General features: G+C 36.9%; 2 protein-coding genes across 2 annotated transcripts; one reads left to right on the forward strand and one right to left on the reverse strand.

Moving 5' to 3' along the window:
• Positions 1–218: 218 nt before the first annotated feature.
• On the forward strand, positions 219–19,281 carry LOC121325005 (neuroglobin-1-like). The gene is made up of 5 exons (XM_041267289.1): positions 219–1,454; positions 14,601–14,708; positions 15,750–15,870; positions 16,348–16,428; positions 17,260–19,281. Exons 1-5 carry the CDS (start codon positions 1,285–1,287, stop codon positions 17,380–17,382), a joined length of 603 nt encoding a protein of 200 aa, XP_041123223.1. The 5' UTR covers positions 219–1,284; the 3' UTR covers positions 17,383–19,281.
• A 90-nt stretch (positions 19,282–19,371) lies between these two features.
• srp14 (signal recognition particle 14) lies at positions 19,372–22,797 on the reverse strand. Its single transcript, XM_041267290.1, has 5 exons — positions 22,685–22,797; positions 21,739–21,811; positions 21,376–21,488; positions 21,201–21,233; positions 19,372–20,565 (listed from the first exon to the last, which is right to left on the reverse strand). The coding sequence occupies exons 1-5, from the start codon at positions 22,706–22,708 to the stop codon at positions 20,476–20,478; spliced, it is 333 nt and encodes a 110-aa protein (XP_041123224.1). The 5' UTR covers positions 22,709–22,797; the 3' UTR covers positions 19,372–20,475.
• Between the last annotated feature and the right edge of the window lie 255 nt (positions 22,798–23,052).

Raw genomic sequence — 23,052 nt, forward strand, 5'->3', positions numbered from 1 at the left:
ACTTCGGTGAATGATCTGATGTAATCAAGTCTCATTTTAAGAGGCCAGAAAAGCAGACGACAGGCGGGTTTAGCTGAGCTTTCCATCTGCCATACTAACCAAAAAGAAAAAATCAGTTCCAAAAACGTTCTGCAGCTATATCAATGTTCTCTCAAGGAGGCACCCTTCATTTTAAAAACAGAATCCAATATGTGACGTAATACTAATACAAGCGGTTGTGCTGGAACATGCGTACAACTGGAGTCATGTTGACAAGAACGTGAAAAGTACTTTACAGTTAATTTGTAGGTTATAATATCGGCATCCACATATTTATTTTCTCTGAACAGCTTCAAGTGATTAATTTAAATCAGAATATCAATGTCTGGAAACATTTTGAACGGCTATATTTGTAATCTTGCGACATTCTGTTGTGTTTTAGGAATCTCTTTAAACTTAATTTTCGAAGGAGTGAGAATAACAAATTAAAATGAGTTTACCAGTTTGAGAGTAAGTTATTTAACAAAAATCACTGCGCGTGGTGTTCTGTAACGTAAAATTTTGAGTCCAGATGTGTTTTGTCAGTCCATTACCCCGCGACGAAGCGGACCTTGAAGTTAATACAGCTGCCAATTTCCCTTGGGGAGATTAAATTGCGTGTGGGCCTTACGAATTAAATAAATAACACAGCATTTGCACAGCCATCGTACTATTGTAAGTGACTCTGTAGCAGATGCATCGTTCACCTCCTAATCTCTGACTGAGTCGCATTGGATAACACTAAAAGAGTCTGCTGAATGATTAATTCATAATAATAATAACTGCGAATTAGCTTGTGTTTAAGTATTAGGAATCGCCTTAATTTTTTCTTGTCTTGGTGTATTTTTGTTTATTTATTTGTTTATTTTTTTACTTACCTGGATTTCAAAGTCTTCACATAAGTTACAGTTAAACACAATTACAAGTTGCTTCCACAATGTGTTTCCTATGCATTTTTTGGAGGAATAAATATGCTTCACCACACCCCCTCTTCTATGTGGGATTGTACCTCTATTAATAGACTGTCAGTTTGAAATGCATGCACCCACTGCAAGCTAGGCATTGCCGCTGTTATCGACGAGCAAATCATAGAGCTGAAATAATAATCAATCTAGAGGAATATTAATGCATTTTGAAGTGTAATAGGAATAACTCAAATTGGAGACTACGTTAGATACGCCGCAGTCGAAACATCTCATTTCGAGTTCACAAGGTAAATTTCTTTATGCTCGCTGGGTCCTGTTGTGAATTCAAGTTGATTTGAGAATGGGCTGTGCAGTATCGGGACTGGGTCTAGCCTCTAAACCGTCAAAAGATCCGAATGAAGAGGAAGCTTCTGCTCCGACTTTAACGGATCACCAGATCGAACTGATCAAAGAATCGTGGAAACTGATCCAAGAGGACATCGCCAAAGTTGGCATCATTATGTTTGTAAGGTAAGTGGTAAATTAAGCCTTGGCAATTACATGCTGGAGTGGAATATGCTTTGAAAGCGGCGGGGTATGAATGCTGAGGCTTCCCCAGAACCAGATCGACCATCATGGTAGACTGCCTGCTACCTGTCGGCTATACTGAGGGTTTAACATTGTTTTATTGCCGTTAAAAAAAATAATAATAATCATACCTTATAAAGTAATAGTTTATATATATATACAAAACAATAATACAAATATATAATCAAATGTGCATTTCATACCATATTATTATGTTCTGTAATTGAATGCACCTAATTTAATTTTTCATTTTTACAGTAGTTTAAATTGAATTATGAATGTGCACTTTTTCTAGTTGTTGGAGTATGTTTACTGTAAAGATGTGACACTGGGTTACGCATGGCTGAATTAAGTAATGTTGTATGATAGTTGAACAAATGTTGTTTGTCAAAAGATTAAATGAATGTTCACTTTGCACATAGTTTTATTGTGGATGTGTCTGGTTAACTTTATTTGCAAGCTATCAACATTGAAATGACCCACCCTTTGCACGAATGGCTTGCACTGCTCTTAATTTCTGACCCTCATTTGAAAGTCTGACCAGGTTTTTTAAAGATTTTCTACTACCCATCCCAATTGGATAAACTCCTGCACTATAGTCTTGTTTAAGATTGAAAACAGACCCTGATCAGAACTCAGTAATGGTACAAAATAAATGACATTACTACAGAATTCAGTCAATGCTCCAAACATGAATGCAAAATTAATGGATGAAATTATGACAACAGAAACATTTGACATATTCTGTTGAATAGACAATGTATTATTTATGTGATGTGAAAAGTAAAGATATTTAGAATAAAACACAAATTGGGTAAGCGCTCCTTAACAAAATATAGCAGTGTAGCAAATGTTTATAAATGTCAGGTTTTGGTTCCACAGTCAAAAGCAATGTTGTGCGTAATCAAAGAAATATCTTCTCTGTGTGTAAATCAAAGTCAGACGAAAGAACACTCAAATACCCTGCCTTCCCATAATAAACAGTTACAAAAAAGTTACCAAGAAAACCACTAGAGGGCTGTTTGCACTGCAAGGTTTCAGAAGTGTTTTTCTTTGTTTGTGCTTTTCTTATTACATGTCTTTCCCTCTTATTTCCATTCTTGCTTATGTGACCAGTCACTCACATCTGTGCAAGCTTAATGTGACCATTAGGAGACGCTTCACACTTATTCAGTCTAGGTGGAGTCCTTATTCTAAAACGATATGCGTGGGAATCCCAAAAACATTCTTTTTAACAGTTTGTATTAGCGGCTACCTCGCTCAAACATTGTCAATCTTAAGGCGAAAAACTATCAGATACAAAGCAAACTGTCTGATAAAAAGACATTTCGGACGCTTGTATGTAAAATACAGCTATTCCAAATATGTGACCTAACTAAGCCTGCAGCAATATAGCTCTCCCAGCCCCATAGTTAATCAGCCGGTACTCATCCAGATGATAGTAAGATAAAACAGCTGTGCAAAAGTCTTGGGGGGGGTTGGTTTATACTACTATAGAATCAGCCTGCTTTAACACTGCTCTAGAATCAACCCGCGCCATCTACAGAACGTCATGTCACATATACATTTTTAATTTTTTTTTTTTTTTTTTTTTTTTTAAAAAGGGTTATTTTTATTTATTTTATTATTTTTTTGGATAATCCTTTGTCTTTTATTTTCTTTGCCTAAGCCTATGCAATTATTAATTCCTTTCATTTATTGGTCAAGCATGCTGGATTGCTTAAACCTGTTATAGCTATGCATGTTTGATACAAAAAAGGGTCATTCAAGTCATTATGTTTAATATTTATATGATTTATACAATAACCAGATATAGAAATAATTATATTGCTTTTTACAGTTGCCTGTCTAAAATGAACCACATCAAGATTTGACCCACACAGTCAAATGATCCTAAAACAGCAGGCTTGCTCAATCTAGTGTTATGTGCTGTTGTAATGGATCTCCCCCTAGGTGCCACTGAGTCAATAATACTGAAATGCCAATCTATTACAGTGGTGCCCTATGGAAAAGAATCTTGGCCCTTGTGGTTGAAATAAGTTATTTGCATAAAAGTTGTTGCATGTACAGTATGCTGGATTGTGAGATAAATGATTCTCTAAACGGTACTGATGCTGGGAGCGGTGAGTGGTGATGGTGACAAGCCTTGTGTTGAAACTCCCTGAGCCGAGGTGAATATGCACTTTGATCGAGTGGGAAGAGAATATAATGGATCTCCTAGTGGCTGATGAGTTTATAATACAGACCTCAGCATTAGATACGTACTTACCTCTCGACTACAGAGCTCGCTCTTTAGTTGAATGGTAAGACTTTCGTCTTTGAACAGTATGGCTTGCGGTTTGAATTCAGCCCTTGCCTTTCCATTCAGTTCAATGGGCTGAGATTACAATCTATTGTGGGAGACATCATACACTATCCTGAGGGAGATCAAATTCCCAACATGCTAGTTTCAAAGGTAGTGAACCACAACAATGCATGGCAGTGGGAGCATTGTGGTCCAGCAGTTAAAGTTGTGGGTTTATAACCACGCAGTCACTGGTTCAAATTCCGCCAATGACTAGCTCACTGTGTGACCCTAAGCAAGTTTTTTAACTTTCTTGTGCTCCATCTTGCAGTTGAGATGTTAAATTTCATTTATTTATTTTATTTCACAGGGTTTTGTGATGGTGGTCTACTATGAAAGGAGCTATATAAAAATAAAAAAAAAAACCAAAACCTTGAGTTTTCATTGAAAAAACAGGAACTACATGAATTATAAAACAAAAACACATACCCTAGTATGGCAAGTTTCAAAATGCAATGTCTGTTTTCTTTGAAGACCTGCTGCTACAATGCATTTTAACCATGCATTTGGTACAGGTTTGCTTATGCATGATTAGGATTATTTCTTGACCCTCCAGGGTCTCCCAACACCTAGTTTAAGAAACTCTGGCATAGGTTGATTTTTTTTTCGGTTTATTTAGATATTATGGATTCAAAACATGCAAATTTGAAGGCCTAGGCTCTACAGTTTTAAACTGTTTTGTTCAATTAAAAGGGAGTAACCAGAGATTGTCAGGATATAAACAATGAAACTCTACTTCAGTTTAATTCCACTGCTGTGACTAAAATTCAAAACATTTTTATTACTGTCTCTCAGTGCCTTCCACTTCTAAGACAGAACATTATATTCAGTTTTTAATACAAAATGTATGTCCTCTCTGAGAGACTGGCTGCAAAGGCCAGCGATGATACCCCGGTTCACTTCACTGTACATTAAGACATGGAGAAAGACTTCTTGTCAAAAGATGTTGCTACATTTCTTTCAGTTATACTTCTTGTATCTGATGTTATCAGTGCCAACCTTGGAAAACAATTAGGAAACATTGGCCTTCGGGCATCTTTTGTGAATGCCAGAGGAACCCAAATGGAATAATTAAAACCACCTCTTTTTGAAGTGACAAGTTGGCGTTTTATCCATCTGGGGAGGTAGGCAGAGACCAGAGCAGCTGGATCAGATTGATAAATATTTCCTCTGCGTCAATGTCATTCGCACAGTCGTATCCCAGAATATAGCTTCTTTCATTTTTAGATGATTTTTATATAATAGCATGCCTTTCCTTCAGCAACCTGCTGACACAAAAAGGCTTCCCCGCTGGGTTTCAATAAAAAAAAATTAAATGGAGGGTAATAAAAAATAAAAAACACAATAGAGACAGGCCACAGAGACAACATTTTATATTATAAAAAGCATTGCGTTTTATGGGAATACGTTACACTTGAAAGGTAAACTGACTAATACAAACGTAAGACCTCAATGTTCAAATAGAAAATATCTGTACAGTACTCTAGACCATAGACATCGGAAGTATTGTCATGATTGAGAAATTTCAAGGCAAAGAGAAATAAATCAGTTCTTTGCCAGGCTCTTCTTTTTTCCCTTTGCTTGAGCTCTCCCATAATACATTGTGTGATTTATGCAAATAAAGTACTTAGAAATAAAAATAGTACTGCTGCAATGTGAGGTGGACATTTCCCCATTGTTGAAAAAGTGAGGGGGACATGTCCCCCTCGTCTCCTGTAAATTCCTCCTATGGACACAAAAGTGTTGAACCATGGATAAATGACTTTACTTAAACTGGGCACTAAAATTACCTAGTACCATTTCTAGCATGTGTAGTGTTTAAATGTGTGACAGATGCAACAGTAACTCCTGTTGGAGTTCAGTCAGTGTTTTAGTATGAGCCTAATCAGTCACATCCAATCTTATGGTTTATCTAAAGTTTAGCACTCTTGTACAGTGGACTGCAATTTTCATTCCTTTGAAAATCTGAATAGCAATTTCTTGACACTTCTTTTCCACATTTACTACTTTCTGCTTCAGACAACAAAGTTAAGACATGATTTGTGTGTGTGTGTGTGCGTGTGTGTAGAAACCACACATCAGCTTTGCTCACCTATATGTTTTTTCACTGCTGTTATCATTGTGTTATCAGGTGGTAATATCACAGTAACTAATGTTTTTTTTTTTTTTTTTTTTTTTTTAAATATGTATGCATCATTGATGTTATTTGCTCTATAAAAACATTACTGATATGACTAAACAATAGGACAAATAATGACATTTATTTGAGGGGGGCTCCGAGTGGCTCACGTGGTAAAGGTGGTGTGGTGTGCAGGGTGTGCCATTCAGGCAGGGGAGTGCATGGTCACGTCCTGGCAGTGTGAAGTTAGGGAGGCAAAAATCAACTATTTCTCATCATTACAGCAGACATTGCGAGCCAAGAGCCCAGTGAGCTCAAGTTGGCACTGAAAATTATGAGCAGAGTTTCTCTCTGACGTACTTCACATTATAACAACTTCCTGTTTCTCCCCATTCCACAGTTTTTAATTAATTTGCTTTTTAAAGTGGCTTATACTGGCTTTAAATAATCCCAACATCCTTTCCTGTCAAGGGGTTGTGAGCAGCTGAGCATCTTCTCTGCCCTGGCCTGGTGGAATTCTGGATTGCTGGCAATAAACGATTTAAAATGCAGTGGCATCACTCTTGTTAGCATAGTCAATGCATACAAAGTGCATTCAAGGTTAGCATGCTGTCTATGATGAAGACTTGTTACAGCACCAAGTGCTGTCTATTAGACAATGTGTTAATGCAACTTTACTTCAGGGACTTAAATTGTTCCCTGTTGACCACAGAGGAGGCTGTGACAATATGGAGCACCATGTGGCAAATCTACATATCACATTTCAGTAATATGACCTTTTCTTCACCTTATAAAAGTTATACCTAAACCACGAAGGGAAATGTGTATGTATGGTCACTGCTACTGAATCTGTGAGAATCCACAAGCAATATGCTGCTATGTCTAACCCAATGAAATAGATGGATGACAAAAGCTGTGGTTTTCTTTATTCAGATTTTACTGGAGAAGTGTGTTGACATTGCTGTTTCACATGGCTAAACTGTAATGATTAAGCCAGGCAGAAGTCGCAGTAAAGCTATTAATAATGATGGAGGAAAGGTTGCGGACAAATAAACCAAGAAGCAATCTCATGCTTAACTCCTCTGAAAGAGGGGAGGATAGTGTAGACACTGTTAAGCTCCTAACAGCTGATGATTAGATGAAAATTGAAATCTCTCCAGAGGGTTTTGTGCCATTCTCTGTTACCAAGATGCCAGCTAGTACACCTGTTCTCAGCAATCAACTAATTTGAACATATGGTGGTTCAGGCCAACTGTATCTCCTTTGCTATGGAATACATCCATCTGTTTTTTTTTTGTTTTTTTTTATATACATAAATGTAGGCGTAAACTATGCATATTCATGCAATATTTCAGGACCTCTAAATATACCGGAATTTCCAATGCAGGACTAGGAGCCAATTTGACATTTTTCTCTTCAGGTAAATACCAATTTGTGTTTGTCTATTTGCATAGTTTTCAAACACAAAGGGGTCCGTTCAGTTGAACTAAATGCCACCAAGGTCACCAGATCAAGCCAAGGTCATAAACATTCAAACTGTACATGTGAGCCTCTTGAGTCTGTCTGTAAAAATGTATGAATGCCAGGGAGGTTTCTGTAGTTAATGATTCAAACAATAGAAAATATTTAGATCCATTGACCCAAAAAGTTCAGTGGGTGTCGACGACCAACGAGATGAGGAGAAACAGTCCCTGCCAGTCCTTAGCCCATTGGAGCACCAGTGCCAGTGCAACTCTCCCAGTAAAGACTGGCATCCTGCGCTGCCCTGTATGACTCACCCTGTATGACTCACCCTGCACGCCGTGAGGCTGTGCTTTTACCAGGTAAGCCACGAGGGGACCCCTCCAGCAAAGTGTTGTAATGGTTTTTTGAATCCATACAGCACTGTAAATCATGCCTAAACAACCAGCCTCCAGCTGCATGTCAATGTAAAAGATAACACAGTATTGTCCAAGAAATATCAACAATGGATCTCAGAGTCCGCTGCCATCGTTTCCACTTTCAATCCTTCTCAGGGTTGGGTGGGGCTATTTTGGAAATTATCATATTTTCACAAAGCTCATAGATTTGAAGTCTCAAATGAGTGAAGAGATGGGGACAATTTTACCCTCCTGGTGAAATGACCCAGGACGTGCAGGGCTGTCTCAAAGCAAGGTTTGGAAAGAGAGATTTCTTTAAAAGTGTAGTACCAGATTTCCTCCTCGGGCCCGATATTTGAAAGGTTTGCGCACCGCGCAGAGGGGTATGCGCGTCGCAAATGGCCGTTGTGCCAAAATTGTGCCACGTTGCCATATTCGAAATGTCCTTTTATGCGTCACAATCCATTCTGCCCTGTGCAGAAATAAAATGTATGCATCGCACAATATGGGGGGAGTGGCCAACAATATGCGTGATCCTAGAATCCTAGTTCAAAGGTATGCGCCAAGCACAAAACCAGGTTTGTGATGCGCAGAATAAGGATTGTAAAAGGACTGCATTAACTCCGCTCACACTACCATTCCAGCACTGACTACAAATAGGCAACAATGGGAAATGTGGGTAGCATGCAGCGTGTCCGTCGACATGTGGATGTGAATGATGCACGTCACACCCAGCAACAGCAACCCTGACATAGGCGAAGATATGCTGAAAGGATGCATTGGCCTCGACACACATATGAGGAGCTCAGCAATGAGCAAATCATGTCCAGGTGTCGTCTCGACTCATCTATGCCACATGCTGCATGATGACCTGGCTAGAACAAACCTGCGCAGCCATGCCTTGTCTGAGCAATTGGTAGTGTCTGTCTGTATGTGTATCCTGGCTATTGGGACCTTCCAGAAGGTAGCAGGTGATACAATGGGGATCACCCAGTCAGCCGTGTCCCGCCACCTTGACCGGTTCATAACCAGTTTTTTTTTTTCTAGACACACGAGTCGTTGTTTTATAATGTATAATATATAAGACGATGGCTTGTGTGCCCAACAAAGCCCTTGCAAAAACTGTGCACAAATATATTAGTACTTGTATGACCCCAAACTGGTTGCCGACTATGCAATATCTTGCTATTTTTTGAAAAAAAAAAAGTTTTTAGTAGATCAACAGTCAATGCCTGGATATATAATTTATATATACAGGTAGCAACAAGTCAATCGGAGAACAATACACAATAAAATACAATTAAGACACAGGCAAATCACATTTAAAACAATAATCAAAATACACAAAAGTAGTCAACTATTTAAAACAATTACAACTCTCAGTCACGAAATCATGCGGTTTACTCTTAAATTGCAATAAAGATATCTGGGTCTGCAGCTTTAGTTTGGACTGGAACTCGTTCCAGGACCATGGGGCATCATAAGCAAATGATCCTTTACCAGCCTCAGTACTCACATTTGGGATTTTAAAATGCAAAAAAAAAGAGATCTGAGACTATGGTTATTATGGGAAGCTATAAGGTTTTCATTTAAATAAGTATATTCATATAATTTACATTGAATAGCCTTATACACCAGAATATACCAGTGCTTCAACCTGTGCAAAGCCAAAGAAGTCCAGCCTACCAAATCGTATAATACACAATGATGAATATTAAATCTTGTATTTGTAATGTACCTCAATGCTGCATGATATAGCGAGTCCAGTTTACCTAAAGTTGATGGTGATGCAAACCTATATACTGCATCACCATAGTCAATTTGCGGCAAAAACATACAAGCAATAAGCCTCTTTTTTTGTTTCCATTATATATATATATATATATATATATATATATATATATATATATATATATATATATATATATATATATATATCATGTGGATATCATAGTGACGTTTATAGCGTTTTCCCATGACCAACAGACGAGCGTGGAAACATGCACTCACCACTGTCCAGCATACTGCCGCCTTTCTGTTCCTTTAATACAGTCATATTAGCATATTGTAATACATCGGTAAATAGAAACATGAGATGCAAATGTATTCTAGTTGGACATTTAATATGCACTAAGCGCAATCAAATTTGAAATGGGCGAAAGCCCTAATTCGTCTGAATATACCAATATCTGCGCGATAATTGAAATGCACTAGTGCCAATAGCTGCGCACCACTGGCTCAAATAGTGTCAGAGTAACAGTCCACTCTGGAGTTGGGTAGAAAAGTACAAATGTGCAATAGTACAGAACCCCAACACCCCTGGTTGGGCGGATCGGTTATGTATTTTATCAATGTATTGGTATGATGGACAGCGGTAGTATGTTTACATATACACTTATATGTGTTCTTCACTGCTTCACAGACATATCGGCACCCAACGTGTACCATCAAAGTATGGAAATGTAGATTGAGAGAAAGATGAAGAGGGGAGGGGGGTCCTGCCTGTTACCTTTGCTGTGTGTTGCCATACATCTGTAAATTAATTGTATAAATACGTCATACACCCATCTTGAGGCCCATTGTTTTACTTGGCTATTCCATAGGTAGCTGTGCATTATGGGTGAGGGGTAGGCAGCTGTAGCTAACGTTTTCCTAAAATCAGACCGGTGATACGATCAACCAATCAAAGACCTGTATTTTCTCTGCAGCATTCCAATCATAAGTTTGTTGAGGCGGGACAAACGGTTCTGTTAACTAATTTCTGGCGGTTTTTATGCAGCTGTCCAGTCTGCTGAATGTCGATGTTGCTGATTAGATAGAGTCTGTTCATTTATTGAGAAGTCATAGTAGGCTACAATTAACATTTTAGGAGCGTATTTGGAATTAATTATGATTCTTACAAAAAAAATGGCATAACGAAAAAAATCCATTCCGACGACACTCAAAACCTTACAAACTGGGCTTAATCATGAAGTTCAAATGGGTGAGTAGAATGAATAACATAATGCATTTCTGTGTATTGTGTATATAAAAATGCTTGATTGATGTTTACTTTGCAGGTGAATGACCTCATTACATTTACAAATCAGAGAGTGCGCTACCACAGTAGACTTTGTAACGGCACGACTATATATAAAAAATAATGCAGAAAAAAAGACCAAAGCCCTTTTTTTATTTTACTTCAAAAACATACAGATATGTCGGATCAGCTGGCCTTTAAAGAAACCTATATAGTATTTCCTCGTGATGCCCGTATTCAATAAAACAGTGTCGTTATCAGTACATTAATTTGAAAACTCGCTATGGATCCAATTGTGTATTTGAGTGGTCCGTATGTATGTGTGCACTATATATTGTGTGGTCTCATCTGCTGTCATATCGGTACATACTGTGGCAACACCAATATTAGCCGCTTGTCGGGGTAATGCCATTACTAATGGTGACTGTCCATCACTCTGCATTCTCGCTTGGCTGTTGTGTGCAGTTGCTATATTGGTAGTGAATGCGCAGACGGTTTTGCGAGGCACAAACAGATTTGTGAATTGCTCAAAAAACTGCTATATTCAAATGGCACACAACTGCTTTGTGCCGTTTTGGAATATCTCTCATTTTGTGCCAAAGCACTCTTTCTGCGAGGCATAAATTTGGCGAGGGGATTCCGCGAAGATCGGGCCCCACCTCTTGTTTTAAAATGAAAATGGGTTTCTTACAAATTGCACTGTGCTTTTAAAATATGCATTCAGACAGTGTCTCGATTTATTTCGTTTAACACTGCTGAAACTTTTTTGGATGAATACATTTTGTAGTGGAGTTACTGTGAGTTTCCCATTCATCAACATTGAGAGCCTGCTATATTAATTGATCGCTTGATATTTCCAGGTTGAAAACTTGAACTATATAAATAATTATATCAGTCAGCTGGTTTTTGATATACTGAGGTTTTTAATTGTCTATGATAATGATAGTATCCTGGATAGTCACTGAAGTAGCATAACATTCTAGTTGCACTATAATGGCAGGATGGAATACTGTATCAATGTGGTCAATGGTCATTACTGTTGCAGAGCTAGATCAAAATGTCCTTCATTCTGTGTCCTATTTACACATGTGGGGGTTTGAAAGTGTAGTTCATTTGCAATTTCAATGAGTAGCTCCTGTATTTTTTATTTATTTTTTGACAGCAGACAGTTTTAACAGAAATAAATTACTTAAATAAATCCATCATAAAAGGTAAATGATTCATAATATGAGGCATAAAAATAAAATACTATAGACTCTGCCCCTTAGTATATATGTCTGCCTCTTTACACTCACTGATCTTTTTTTTTTTTATTACCCACTTAGAACCATTGTGTATCCCCTATGTGATTATACCCATCTGGTGGCTGATGAATGTGATTTCAGCCCAGTGCATTTCTGTCAGCACTATTACTGTGAATTTGATTTCAGCCCAGTGCATTTCTGTCTGCACTATTACTATGAATGTAATATCAGCCCAGTGCATTTTTGTCAGCACTATTACTATGAATGCGATTTCAGCCCAGTGAATTTCTGTCAGCACTATTACTATGAATGTGATTTCAGCCCAGTGAATTTCTGTCAGCACTATTACTATGAATGTGATTTCAGCCCAGTGCATTTCTGTCTGCACTATTACTGTGAATTTGATTTCAGCCCAGTGCATTTCTGTCAGCACTATTACTATGAATGTGATTTCAGCCCAGTGCATTTCTGTCTGCACTATTACTATGAATGTGATTTCAGCCCAGTGCATTTCTGTCAGCACTATTACTATGAATGTGATTTCAGCCCAGTGCATTTCTGTCTGCACTATTACAATGAATGCGATTTCAGCCCAGTGCATTTCTGTCTGCACTATTACTAAGCACTGTTTAATAGTACTGTAAAGCACACATTGTTCCATCTATACTATCTGTTCTGTATCACAGTACTTCTTATTCAATTTGGCTGGCGGTTTTAGTTTTTTATGTGCAATTTCACAAATGCATTGCTGGAGGCATCTATTCCTATGTCTGTACTCTTATGCAAGTTTATCACAGTGCATCTGCATGATCATTTTGTCAGTGTTATAATTAGTCAATGAGATGTTTCAATGTTATTTGAGAAAATGATTCTTAATTTTTTCCTATTATAGGAAAATTCTGAAATAAGAACCTAATTAAGAAGATAGTTTCTGGCAGTGTTTAAAGTAGGTTCTATGATGGAACATTGTTGCTTTATATCACATTTAGGGGCTCAAATGTGTGGGTCATTGTAGAGGGCCAGCCAAGCAACTTGAGGGACAATATGTACAACTTTTTTTTAGCAACATATATGCCAAAGTGTGTATTTTTATGTATAGCTAACCCACAAAAAGCATTACAGTTCTTTTTAGATCAAATAAATGACACCTTTAAATTGGCTCAAATTGACAGTGGAGGTCTTTTTACATCTTTCAGTAGGTCCATAGCTCTTGCACTGGTGTTCCTGAAAATGAAAAAGAATTGGTGCTACATGAAAGTAAACATTTTGTAATAGTAGTGTGATATGTTTTTATCCATTTTTTCATTTTCAGTATCAGGAGTTCAAAAATAATGCGCTAAACACCTTCAAGACTAGTGATGCCTTTGAGTGCTGAGTTGATAGAATAGTAAATTATGTGTTTCTCATAAGTGTAAAGTTACATTTACTTCCTTCTGCTCTATTACTTAAATACTCCATTCATAGTGAAGGCTTGGGTAGCAATTTATAAATAAATATGTACAGAAAGATTAAGTAATATATTAATATTCTGAAACGTTTTCTTTCCTAGATGGAGTAAACTGTATTTACCTATAGTGATATAAACACACAAAAATATACACTGTTGTATTTTACAATGCAGATACTCTTTTTTTTTATTATTATTAATTCAATACAATTTAAGTATCAGGGAAGTATTGTATATTACAAGCAAAGTATAGACATACTCTCTCTCTCTCTCTCTCTCTCTGTGTGTGTGTGTGTGTGTGTATGTGTACATTTGTGTGGAATACAGTATTTATAGTGCATTGAGATGTTCTTGAGCTGACACCAATGTTTCTATGCAGACCACATGAATTTGAAAGAAGCTGACATCCTTGTTGTGATGTGATCAATGTTCTGCATTGTATAGCTCACATTCCTCTGAATTATTATTACTGAGAACCATCTGTCCTGGCTGTGCCCATGGGTTCGTAGGTCAGCATTTTCCTTGCGTGAAGCCACTTTGTAATCTAACTGAGTTACTAATGAGGTGGTTCCCTTTAACAGCTCTGCCATACATGTTAAATGTGGCCCTCAACCCACCTGTTATTTTACTAGCAGAGTGATTCACCCAGTTTTGCTGCTGGAAATGTTATACAGTACAAAGCTGCATTTGTGAAACAATTTCTACATACTGTAGCCTTTTGAAAGCACTGCTATTTATTTTTAATATAGTGTCAATCAATAACAAACACACTTGCATTAACTTTTTGTTTCTTTTAATATGTCCCTAATGTACCTTTTAACTATACAGAGAGGCTTTGAAAGGGTGTGACACAATTTAAAGGTGTAATAACAAAGGCTGTATTAAAGCATTTTATTTTGAGATTAATCAGCTAATAGGACCTGGCCAAGCACAGATGGGCCGAATGGCCTCCTCACTTTCCTAAATGTTCTTCAGTTAATTGACCTCATTCAGACTGTTACAACTCTGTGCTCCTCACGGGGCTAAATGCTAAAGTTCTGTGTTGTTTTGGAAACAGGTTGTTTGAGACACACCCAGAATGTAAAGACGTCTTCTTCCTCTTCAGAGATGTTGATGATCTTCAGAGGCTGAGGACGAGCAAAGAGCTCAGGGCTCATGGGCTGAGGTGAGTTGAGGTTTCGTTTCAATTTCAGATTCTAGAATCAAGCTTTGCTCTGCCACTAAATTAAACTGCCTGCAGTTTTGAGATCCATAACAATTTTATAAAATGGCTTGTATAAACTAAGCACTCCGATTGGCCAGGACCCATGTAAAACACCACAACTGTACTTGCTGGGTATCATTAAATCATTTCCCTTTCTTAGCCATTTAAGAGCAACCTTTTGCCTCTCAAGCTGTGGTTTCAAGAGTTATTTCATGCTTGTAAACTACAGACCACGCATTGCGGTATAATTGCAAAACCTTAACCAGTCACCTAGCAAGCTGTTGGTTCACGGGCAATGTGCAATAATAAGAGCTGTCCTTCGAATGATACATGTCTACCCCTTGGACATTAAAGAAGGCATGTTTGTGAATTAGCAACCATTTTCAGCCCATTCTTTGTTAAACTAGATGGGTAGTTACTGACAGTAACAGTTTGGAATTTTTCAGCAATCGAGAGGTACATCAATCATCTAATCTCTTCATAGGACTTATAATAATTAAAGTGATTGCAGCTAACAGTATAATGACATCGACCCAATATTTTGTGCACTTCCACATTTAGACTAGTTAGGTCTCAAATGGGCATTTTTGTATGAAACAAATCTTAAGTTCAACATTTTAAAACATGATATCTGGTACTACACTAGGGTAAAGATAGTTCTCAAATTCTATGCCTTATTCTCAGGATGTCTTTTTCAGCTCTATTTCCTAGGCATTTTCACCTCTAGAGTAGCAGACTGAAAGCATGCCAGTCAGTAGGGGAGTAGCTACTCAGTTAATGCCACTCACCATGAGAAATGACCAAGGAAGTTCATCACTACCTGAAAGCAAGGCTATTAAACAGGGGTTTCTTTAACTTAATACATCTTTACTGCACATTTGAGACCTGTAAAACCAATGCACAACAGGTAAGATTTCTGAAATTGTTTTCTTAGCTACAACCGTTTTAGGCAGTTGCATAACCTTTGCTAACAGCAATGGTCATGTGTCTGTTCTGTTTCAGAGTGATGTCTTTCATTGAGAAGAGCGTGGCCAGGATTGACCAGACGGAGCGTCTTGTGCAGCTGGCCATGGAGCTGGGGAAAAGCCACTACCGATACAACGCTCCCCCAAAATATTATGGGGTAGGAATGTGCACCAATCTGATCTTTGAATTTACAAATGTTCCAGATTCCCTGTTGATGCCGATAGCAGGTTTGTATAAACTATCACAATCATTTAAGAAGGAGCCCATGACATGCCTATACATCCTGAGGCATCACCTGTGCTGTCCCCAGGCCAGGCTGGTTAACACCATGCCTGCATGCACATCACACCATGACAGTGCTGTATACAGAGGTGTCCAGTCAAGATCCTGGAGGACAAATTCCACTCCAAACAGGTCAAAGGAAACAATATACTACCGGTGCATTAGGGTCTGGATAATTATTACTGTATGTATTTTTATTTTAAAAACATCAGTTAAGCATCTTCAGTCATAAATAGTATAATGCCACTTTCAGTAATCTTTGAGATCCTTCGAAGGAAGTGTGTTTCTATATATGTATAAACAGAGGCAGCTCTCTATTTCAGAAGTATAAGGCTGTTGCTTTATTTTTCAGTATGTGGGGACAGAGTTTATCTGTGCTGTTCAACCAATTCTAAAGGAGAAGTGGACCCCAGAGGTGGGGGAGGCTTGGAAGGTACTGTAGCTCCACATTGTGCTTTATATTAGAAAATGTAGCCTACTCATAACAGCTAATGGCAACACAAAAGTTACTCCTAGGTTTTTCTTTCTTTGGGTACACTGACCCCTGGTGGTTACTCATATAATCACACATTTGTATTCATTTACTACAGTTTGCTGAATTAATATATGGAATTAGATTTTTTTAACCTGATTTTTTTCTAGTGCTGCATGACTTTAATTTTTTGTGCTGTGCTCAATAAAGGTGAAGGACAAGCACTGACTACAGTCAGTCACTGTTCTACATAAAAAAAATATATATTAAAAACACATTCAAAATGTTTACCTTAAAAAGACACAATAAACATGGTATTCGTGCTACTGATTGCAGTAATTCTTCATTGCATATTTAATAAGAGGGTTCCTGTAACTAAAGTAAACTTGATAAGAAACTACAGTTAGCAAATGCACAGTGGACACCTAAATGTCTTCTCTTTGAAAGTCAACGATTGTCCTTTATTATTTTTATTTACTGCTTTCAGTTTTACTCTTACAACACTGCAGACCTGTATTACTTTTCAGGATAAGGTGCTGAAACTACTTCATTAGTTATCCTTTCGGCAACATTACTTTAAACAAAGAATATTTGTTGAACTGAGCCAAGGTATTTGTGCCTTTGCATCACTCAGAAAAACAGCGGATGTTTTCTTTAAAACTCCTCAAGTTTTCCCTGAATTCATTATTTGTTAATGATGTTTATAGAACATGTTTTCCTTTCCTCTGCTTTTGTGAGATTTTAATGAACATACTGGCATGAATTTAAAGACATGTGTTTTCTTGTTTCCAGGCCTTGTTCACATATGTGACTAGAATCATGAAGCAAGGTTACCAGGAGGAGGAAAGAAACAAACAAACCAACGCCGTCGCCTCCAATAAAGAGCGGCTTGAGAAAAGACCCAACGCCTTTTAGCCAACAGAACTGTACAGTGCCTTGCTAGAAGGGTGCCTGTGGAGACCACTTACAGTATTTGCAAGGAAGTTTCAACTAGTCAACTCTACAGAACATATCATGAAGCTGAACTATTTGTCACATTATTTTTAGTAGACATTTGAGCAGGAAAAACAAATACTTTGTGTTTGCAAAGGTGCTTAAGTAACAGCTGCATTCAGTTTATAATGCTCTTATATACAGTACAGGGTGCTTTAAAAACAGCAATAGGAACATTATTACAGAATATTTCAGTTTCAGGTTTACAAGTAGACATGATGGACAGCAGTGCTTTTTGGCATAGACCTGTTATTTGTCATGGAAGGTCTCTGCTGCAGTATACACATTTTCCCATACCTTGCACACTAGAACACTGTGGTTATCCCGTTAATACAAGTCAGTGGTTTAGTTCCCTGGATCTAGCTGTGCTGATCCCAGGAAGTCTACTTGTAAACCTGTTACAAAATGAGGGTTAGTTACTATGAATTTAACACACGTGATTACAAGCAGGGTTTACATATTGATGGACAGTATGGAAGCACTTGCAGTCTCTCAGAATGCCAATTTACAAGCTGGTCCTGGTGAATAGGACACAAATGTAAAATTGTTCTTCCTTCAGGAAGATCTGTATTTTGTGTTTGAGTAATATTTCAGTCAGGTGTCTTGGAGACAGATTTAGGTTTTTTGCTTTTGGTGTTTTCTAGGAGTAGAAAATAAATGCTTGCATCTTTTACTGGCGCAAATACAGCTCTTTAAAATACAACTGAAATAACATCAAGGCATAGAGATGAGCTAAACAGTGTATTTATAATGTAGAATACATTAGCTGGCTTTCATAAATGTTATTTTTTTTAATTGTATATTGTTTTTTTAGTTTCTTATTAACATAACAGATAATAAGCTGTATTGTAATTAGTATAATACAATACAGATATATTTCAAACACAAATATGGATGTAACAGTAACAATACAGTAAGAAATGGGTTTTATTTAAACATTTTTCTAATGAAGCTATTCTAACCTCTGCGTGTCCTCTACTCACTGAGACTAAGCTGACATTATGATATATTTCCAGGAGGGGTAGCCAAATGACCCAGTAAAATATAGATTGTAATGCTTAATGTTTACAGTAACCATTGACATTACTGGTAAGGTTACTTTTCATGACCTTATAATTCATAAAACCTTGATAAAAAAGGTTTTTCAGTCTATGAAAACACAATATGACAAATTATATATTTACTTCATACATGGGCCTGCTCAACAGCATCCTGCGTGATGCATGGTAATCACACTGAAATACCATTCTTTAAAATATCAATAATACAAACATTATGTAGGATTCTATTTATCACTCTTCCTTTTCAGTCAAAGCATTTTGTCTTGCTTGGTTTTGGTGCTCGGTGCTGAAAATGAGGTTGAGGAAGAGGAGGTCAACTTGCAGCAAAGCGCTGACAAAGAGAGGTAGGTTTAAATGTACCTGACCTGAATACTATTGATACTGTAGCTGCCACCAACGTGTCTATGTGATTTCTGGTAATAACTACAAGGATTTTCAATCAGTGATCACATTGCAGGAGTATTTCAAGTTTCCCACCTGACACTTTATATTACATTCAGGTGATATAGGGATGATCCCCAGTTACTGTTGTACTAGCTTACACCCAACATGAACTGTGTTCTCCAGTTCATTGCAATTGACCCTGTAAAACCATTTTTACTTTCAACTCATCCTATACTAAATTAAGCAAGACCATAGGATACTACAGCTTCCTTAATGTCCTTTTAATTTCATAAAACGCAGAATAGGACACATGACATCCAGTGGATTCTCAATGCATTTTTGTCTTTCTGAAATGGCTGAAAATAACTTTGACAAGAGATAACAGCATAAACACAACTGGAATGTGGAGTGTGGATGTTTTATAACAAAAAAAAAAGGTATTAGATATGTAAAACACAACAGCATGTTAATTGTCAACTAAAAGGTTTATTTTGAGAATCCAAAACAAGTGAAAAAAGATAATGTTGAGAATGGCATTTTTGTAACACCTTTATAACCAGCTAGGTGCCACCTATGCATTTTTAAGACAACTGAAAAGTTTTTGTTCTTTTATCTTTATAAAGAATCTAATGAAACGAAAAGCCTTCCCCTTAAAGCAGCTACGACATGCCGGGTCCTAATTCTTAGTATGTTGTTAATAAAGACTGTTGTACAGTTTGTAAAGATGCAAAGGAAATCCACAATTAACCAAATTGAAGCATGCTGTTCAATAACTTTCTCCATAGGGAAACGTTGCACTATACCATTCTTAATGTTACAGCAAATGTTATTTAACCCTTCCAAACAGTCATTTGATGCAGTCACCCTCCAAATGTCATTCCTCCGCTTTTCCGACAGCAGAATTACAAAGGAACCAACTCATTTTGTAAATCCTCCTGTATCTGAGACATTACAGTAATCTCCAGTTTTAAAGATATATTTGTAAGAGCCATGGTATTGTAAGTATTAATTAAGAGGAGTATTACAGGATGGACAAGGTGCTGTGTATGAATAAGAAATAAATAAGATTTGTGTGCAGCTTAATATTCAGCCTTTTTTTTCCCTTGGTTTCTCGTGTACATATTTGAGGTCTACTGTAACATACAATAACACAGCTTTACTTCCAAAATGTATTCTGATGTAGATTTTGCTCTGACAAATTCAGAATCAATAGCAACACTAGTCTTGAGCAGTTTCCCTCCTTTCAAGTTTGCAAAAAAGTTTTCTAAACCAAAAAAAAAAAAAAAAAGAAAAAAATGCGATCCCAAGCACCTCTAAACACTGAAAATATGATTCATTCATTAAAAATGGATTACTAATATTAAACAAAAATGTAAAACCGTGCAGATGGTTTAACAAGCAACTCCAAGATTTAAGCCTTGTCAAAACACCAGCATATCTCCAGCAAGGTGTTTGGAGCTATTGTTGCTATGGACCCTTCTCATATTTCAGGCGGATTGTCCAGGGGGTTGAGAGGGGCGGTCAGTGTTGATGAACTGTTCAGAAATGAGGAAGAGAATAGTCAGCCTCATCACTGGGTCGCCTTTGTCTTCTTGGTTTTGCTTTTTTTGTCTTTCTTCTTCAATCCGTCCATGTGAGCTCTTAACAGGTTTGAGTAAGCCTACAAAAAATATGAAAGAAATAATGAGATTAGAGAAGTATTGAAGAGAATCACCTATAAAAACAAGGATAAACAAAATTGTACGGTTTATGAAATCCAAATGTACTCAGATTGAGCTCTCCGCAGAAATCAGGTGCCATTCAAAGTGAAAGAAATGAAGAAACAGCTGCTTGAACTGTTGCTTTTCTTAGGCTCTATGGAGAACAGCATTCTATACAAATCCAAGCAGCTGTTTCTTCACTTGTTTCACTGGGAATGGTAAATTAGCCCGATCTACACCAATGATCCTCATCTGTGGTCAGCTCGATCTGAACATTCGATAATTGGCTTGTGCAGCTCCAATTCAACTAGTAGAAATCAATATTGCACAGTGCATAATCACCATAGCACTGCCTTCATTTTTTGAGATTTTTTTTTTCTACATTACAATCTTGAGAAAATGCCAAACATATTCTTCAAGTTGAATATCTGTACATTGTCATTCTAAGCTTAAAAAACTATTTGTCTTCCATGGGATTTTTATTTTGTTTTTTTTTCAGTGCTGAAAAGTCTCTCAATGACACATCTGTCCATACAGAGTTGTTGCAATTCAACCTTAAATAAAACATGACATGCTAGAAAAATATACCACTTACCATCTGGAATTTTATTACTTCTTTGGAGCTAACCTAGAAATAAGAGAGAGACCATTTATCTTCAAAGTAGCAACAGAGATATGTTTAAAAAAAATAAAAGTGAAATGATCCGGGACTGTCTCAATCGGTGCTTTCCAGCTGCACTGCAAACTCAAAAAGCATTTTTTTTACTTACAACCGTGCTAATCTTCTTTTTTCCATCTGTTGCTCTGAGGAGGCACTTGTTGTCCACGGGATCAAAGGTCTCTGTGCTTCCTTTTCGGGGAACAGGTTTTGTTCTACCATCATCTACAGGACAAAAAAAAAAAAGTGTTATTCACTACCGGCATGCATCCACACAGTGTAGGAGTTCAACTGAACTCAAACACATCAAAAATGTATAGGCCCACAGTTAGTAAAAGATGAATAAATGGTCTCAGCATAGCACAACCAGACTGCATCCTGGCTTCAGTACAGGGACTTACATTGGATAAATACTTTAAACGTTCCCTTTAACCACCCCTCCCCCTCCACCCTCTCTCTGTGGTTGTGAACTTACATTTCTTTAGTGTGATGTAAATACTTCCACTGGTTCTACACCTCTGAAACAACCGTGTAAGTTCTGTCAAAAACTGCAAGACGAAGACATGGCATCAGACACAGTCCCCAGACACCAACACAAATCCAGCTTTAGCCAAAGAAAATAATAAACTTGGTATAGTAATAAAAACAAGATTTTTATTTATTTATTTTAATGGGTTTGTTTCATATGTACATATGTATTTTTTGACACACGAGATTTGGGATGAGAAAAACGTTTTAAATATAAAAAAACACTTTGTGATTAGCTATATATATATCGATATATATATATATATATATATATCTATATATATATATATATATATATATATAGACAAACAGATACATAGATATCTATTTGTCCCTGTAGATTGACCCATAACTGGGTGTTGCAAATTATAAATAATTATTATTAGGAACTGAAAAAAAAGTTTTCAATTGCCACAAAACATTGTAAAATATATATATTATATATATATCTATATATATATATATATATATATATATATATATATTTATATACACAAACACACACTTTACACTTCTCATTAGAAGAGTAATGGTCAAAAATTTTTAATATTTATTTCTTTCTAATAGGGTCCCACAAATTAGAAGGGGCGAATTAAGTACTGATGAATAACATGTAAATAATTTAGGTCATAGTTGTCCGTATGTGGTACCATGTTTGTATATATATATATATATATATATATATATATATATATATACACAATATACACATCACACACACACACACACACACACACACACACACACACACACACACACGTATATTAGTGGTTTTGAGTAAGAATCATTCATCTTTTGAAAAATAAATGTCTGAGTTTCACTTCCCAAAAATAAAACTTAAGATTAATAAAAGCATAGCAGGACCCATTTGTATTTTATTAAATTATTCTTACCGAGTCGTTTTCCAGTAGTACCATGATTTAGACTGAACAGTTTGTGGGCGATCAACTTTCTTCAGATGATCTCAGCTTAACACACGTATAGCATGTTACAGGAAACTAAACTGTTCAACTTTAACCTCGTCATTAACTGGTGACGAAACAACAGCCACAGACTCCAAACCCTCTCCTAGAGCGAGGACACTGCAAGAGATATGCATTGTGGGATATACCCGGTATACAAGTGTTTACGGAGGGTTGTGTAAATAAGATTGAACAAAATAATCATTTAACAGTCGAGATAAACCTGAATGTACTGCATGTAAAAGTCGACATAATTGATGCAGTGCGTTGCAGCAGATCGTTTAGGTATATATTTTCCT

This window comes from Polyodon spathula, chromosome 12, assembly GCF_017654505.1.
Source record: "Polyodon spathula isolate WHYD16114869_AA chromosome 12, ASM1765450v1, whole genome shotgun sequence".
NCBI lineage: Eukaryota > Metazoa > Chordata > Actinopteri > Acipenseriformes > Polyodontidae > Polyodon > Polyodon spathula.

What these genes read in the sequence shown, in the direction of transcription:
- LOC121325005 (XM_041267289.1), top strand. Translation starts at nt 1,285, where the DNA reads ATGGGCTGTGCAGTATCGGGACTGGGTCTAGCCTCTAAACCGTCAAAA. An exon ending in GGCATCATTATGTTTGTAAG is followed by an intron (nt 1,455 to 14,600) that starts GTAAGTGGTAAA and finishes TTTTGGAAACAG; the next exon opens with GTTGTTTGAGACACACCCAG. An exon ending in CTCCCCCAAAATATTATGGG is followed by an intron (nt 15,871 to 16,347) that starts GTAGGAATGTGC and finishes TTTATTTTTCAG; the next exon opens with TATGTGGGGACAGAGTTTAT.
- srp14 (XM_041267290.1), bottom strand. Translation starts at nt 22,708, where the DNA reads ATGGTACTACTGGAAAACGACTCG. An exon ending in TACTACTGGAAAACGACTCG is followed by an intron (nt 21,812 to 22,684) that starts GTAAGAATAATT and finishes TTCGTCTTGCAG; the next exon opens with TTTTTGACAGAACTTACACG. An exon ending in AAGTAATAAAATTCCAGATG is followed by an intron (nt 20,566 to 21,200) that starts GTAAGTGGTATA and finishes TATTTTTTGTAG; the next exon opens with GCTTACTCAAACCTGTTAAG.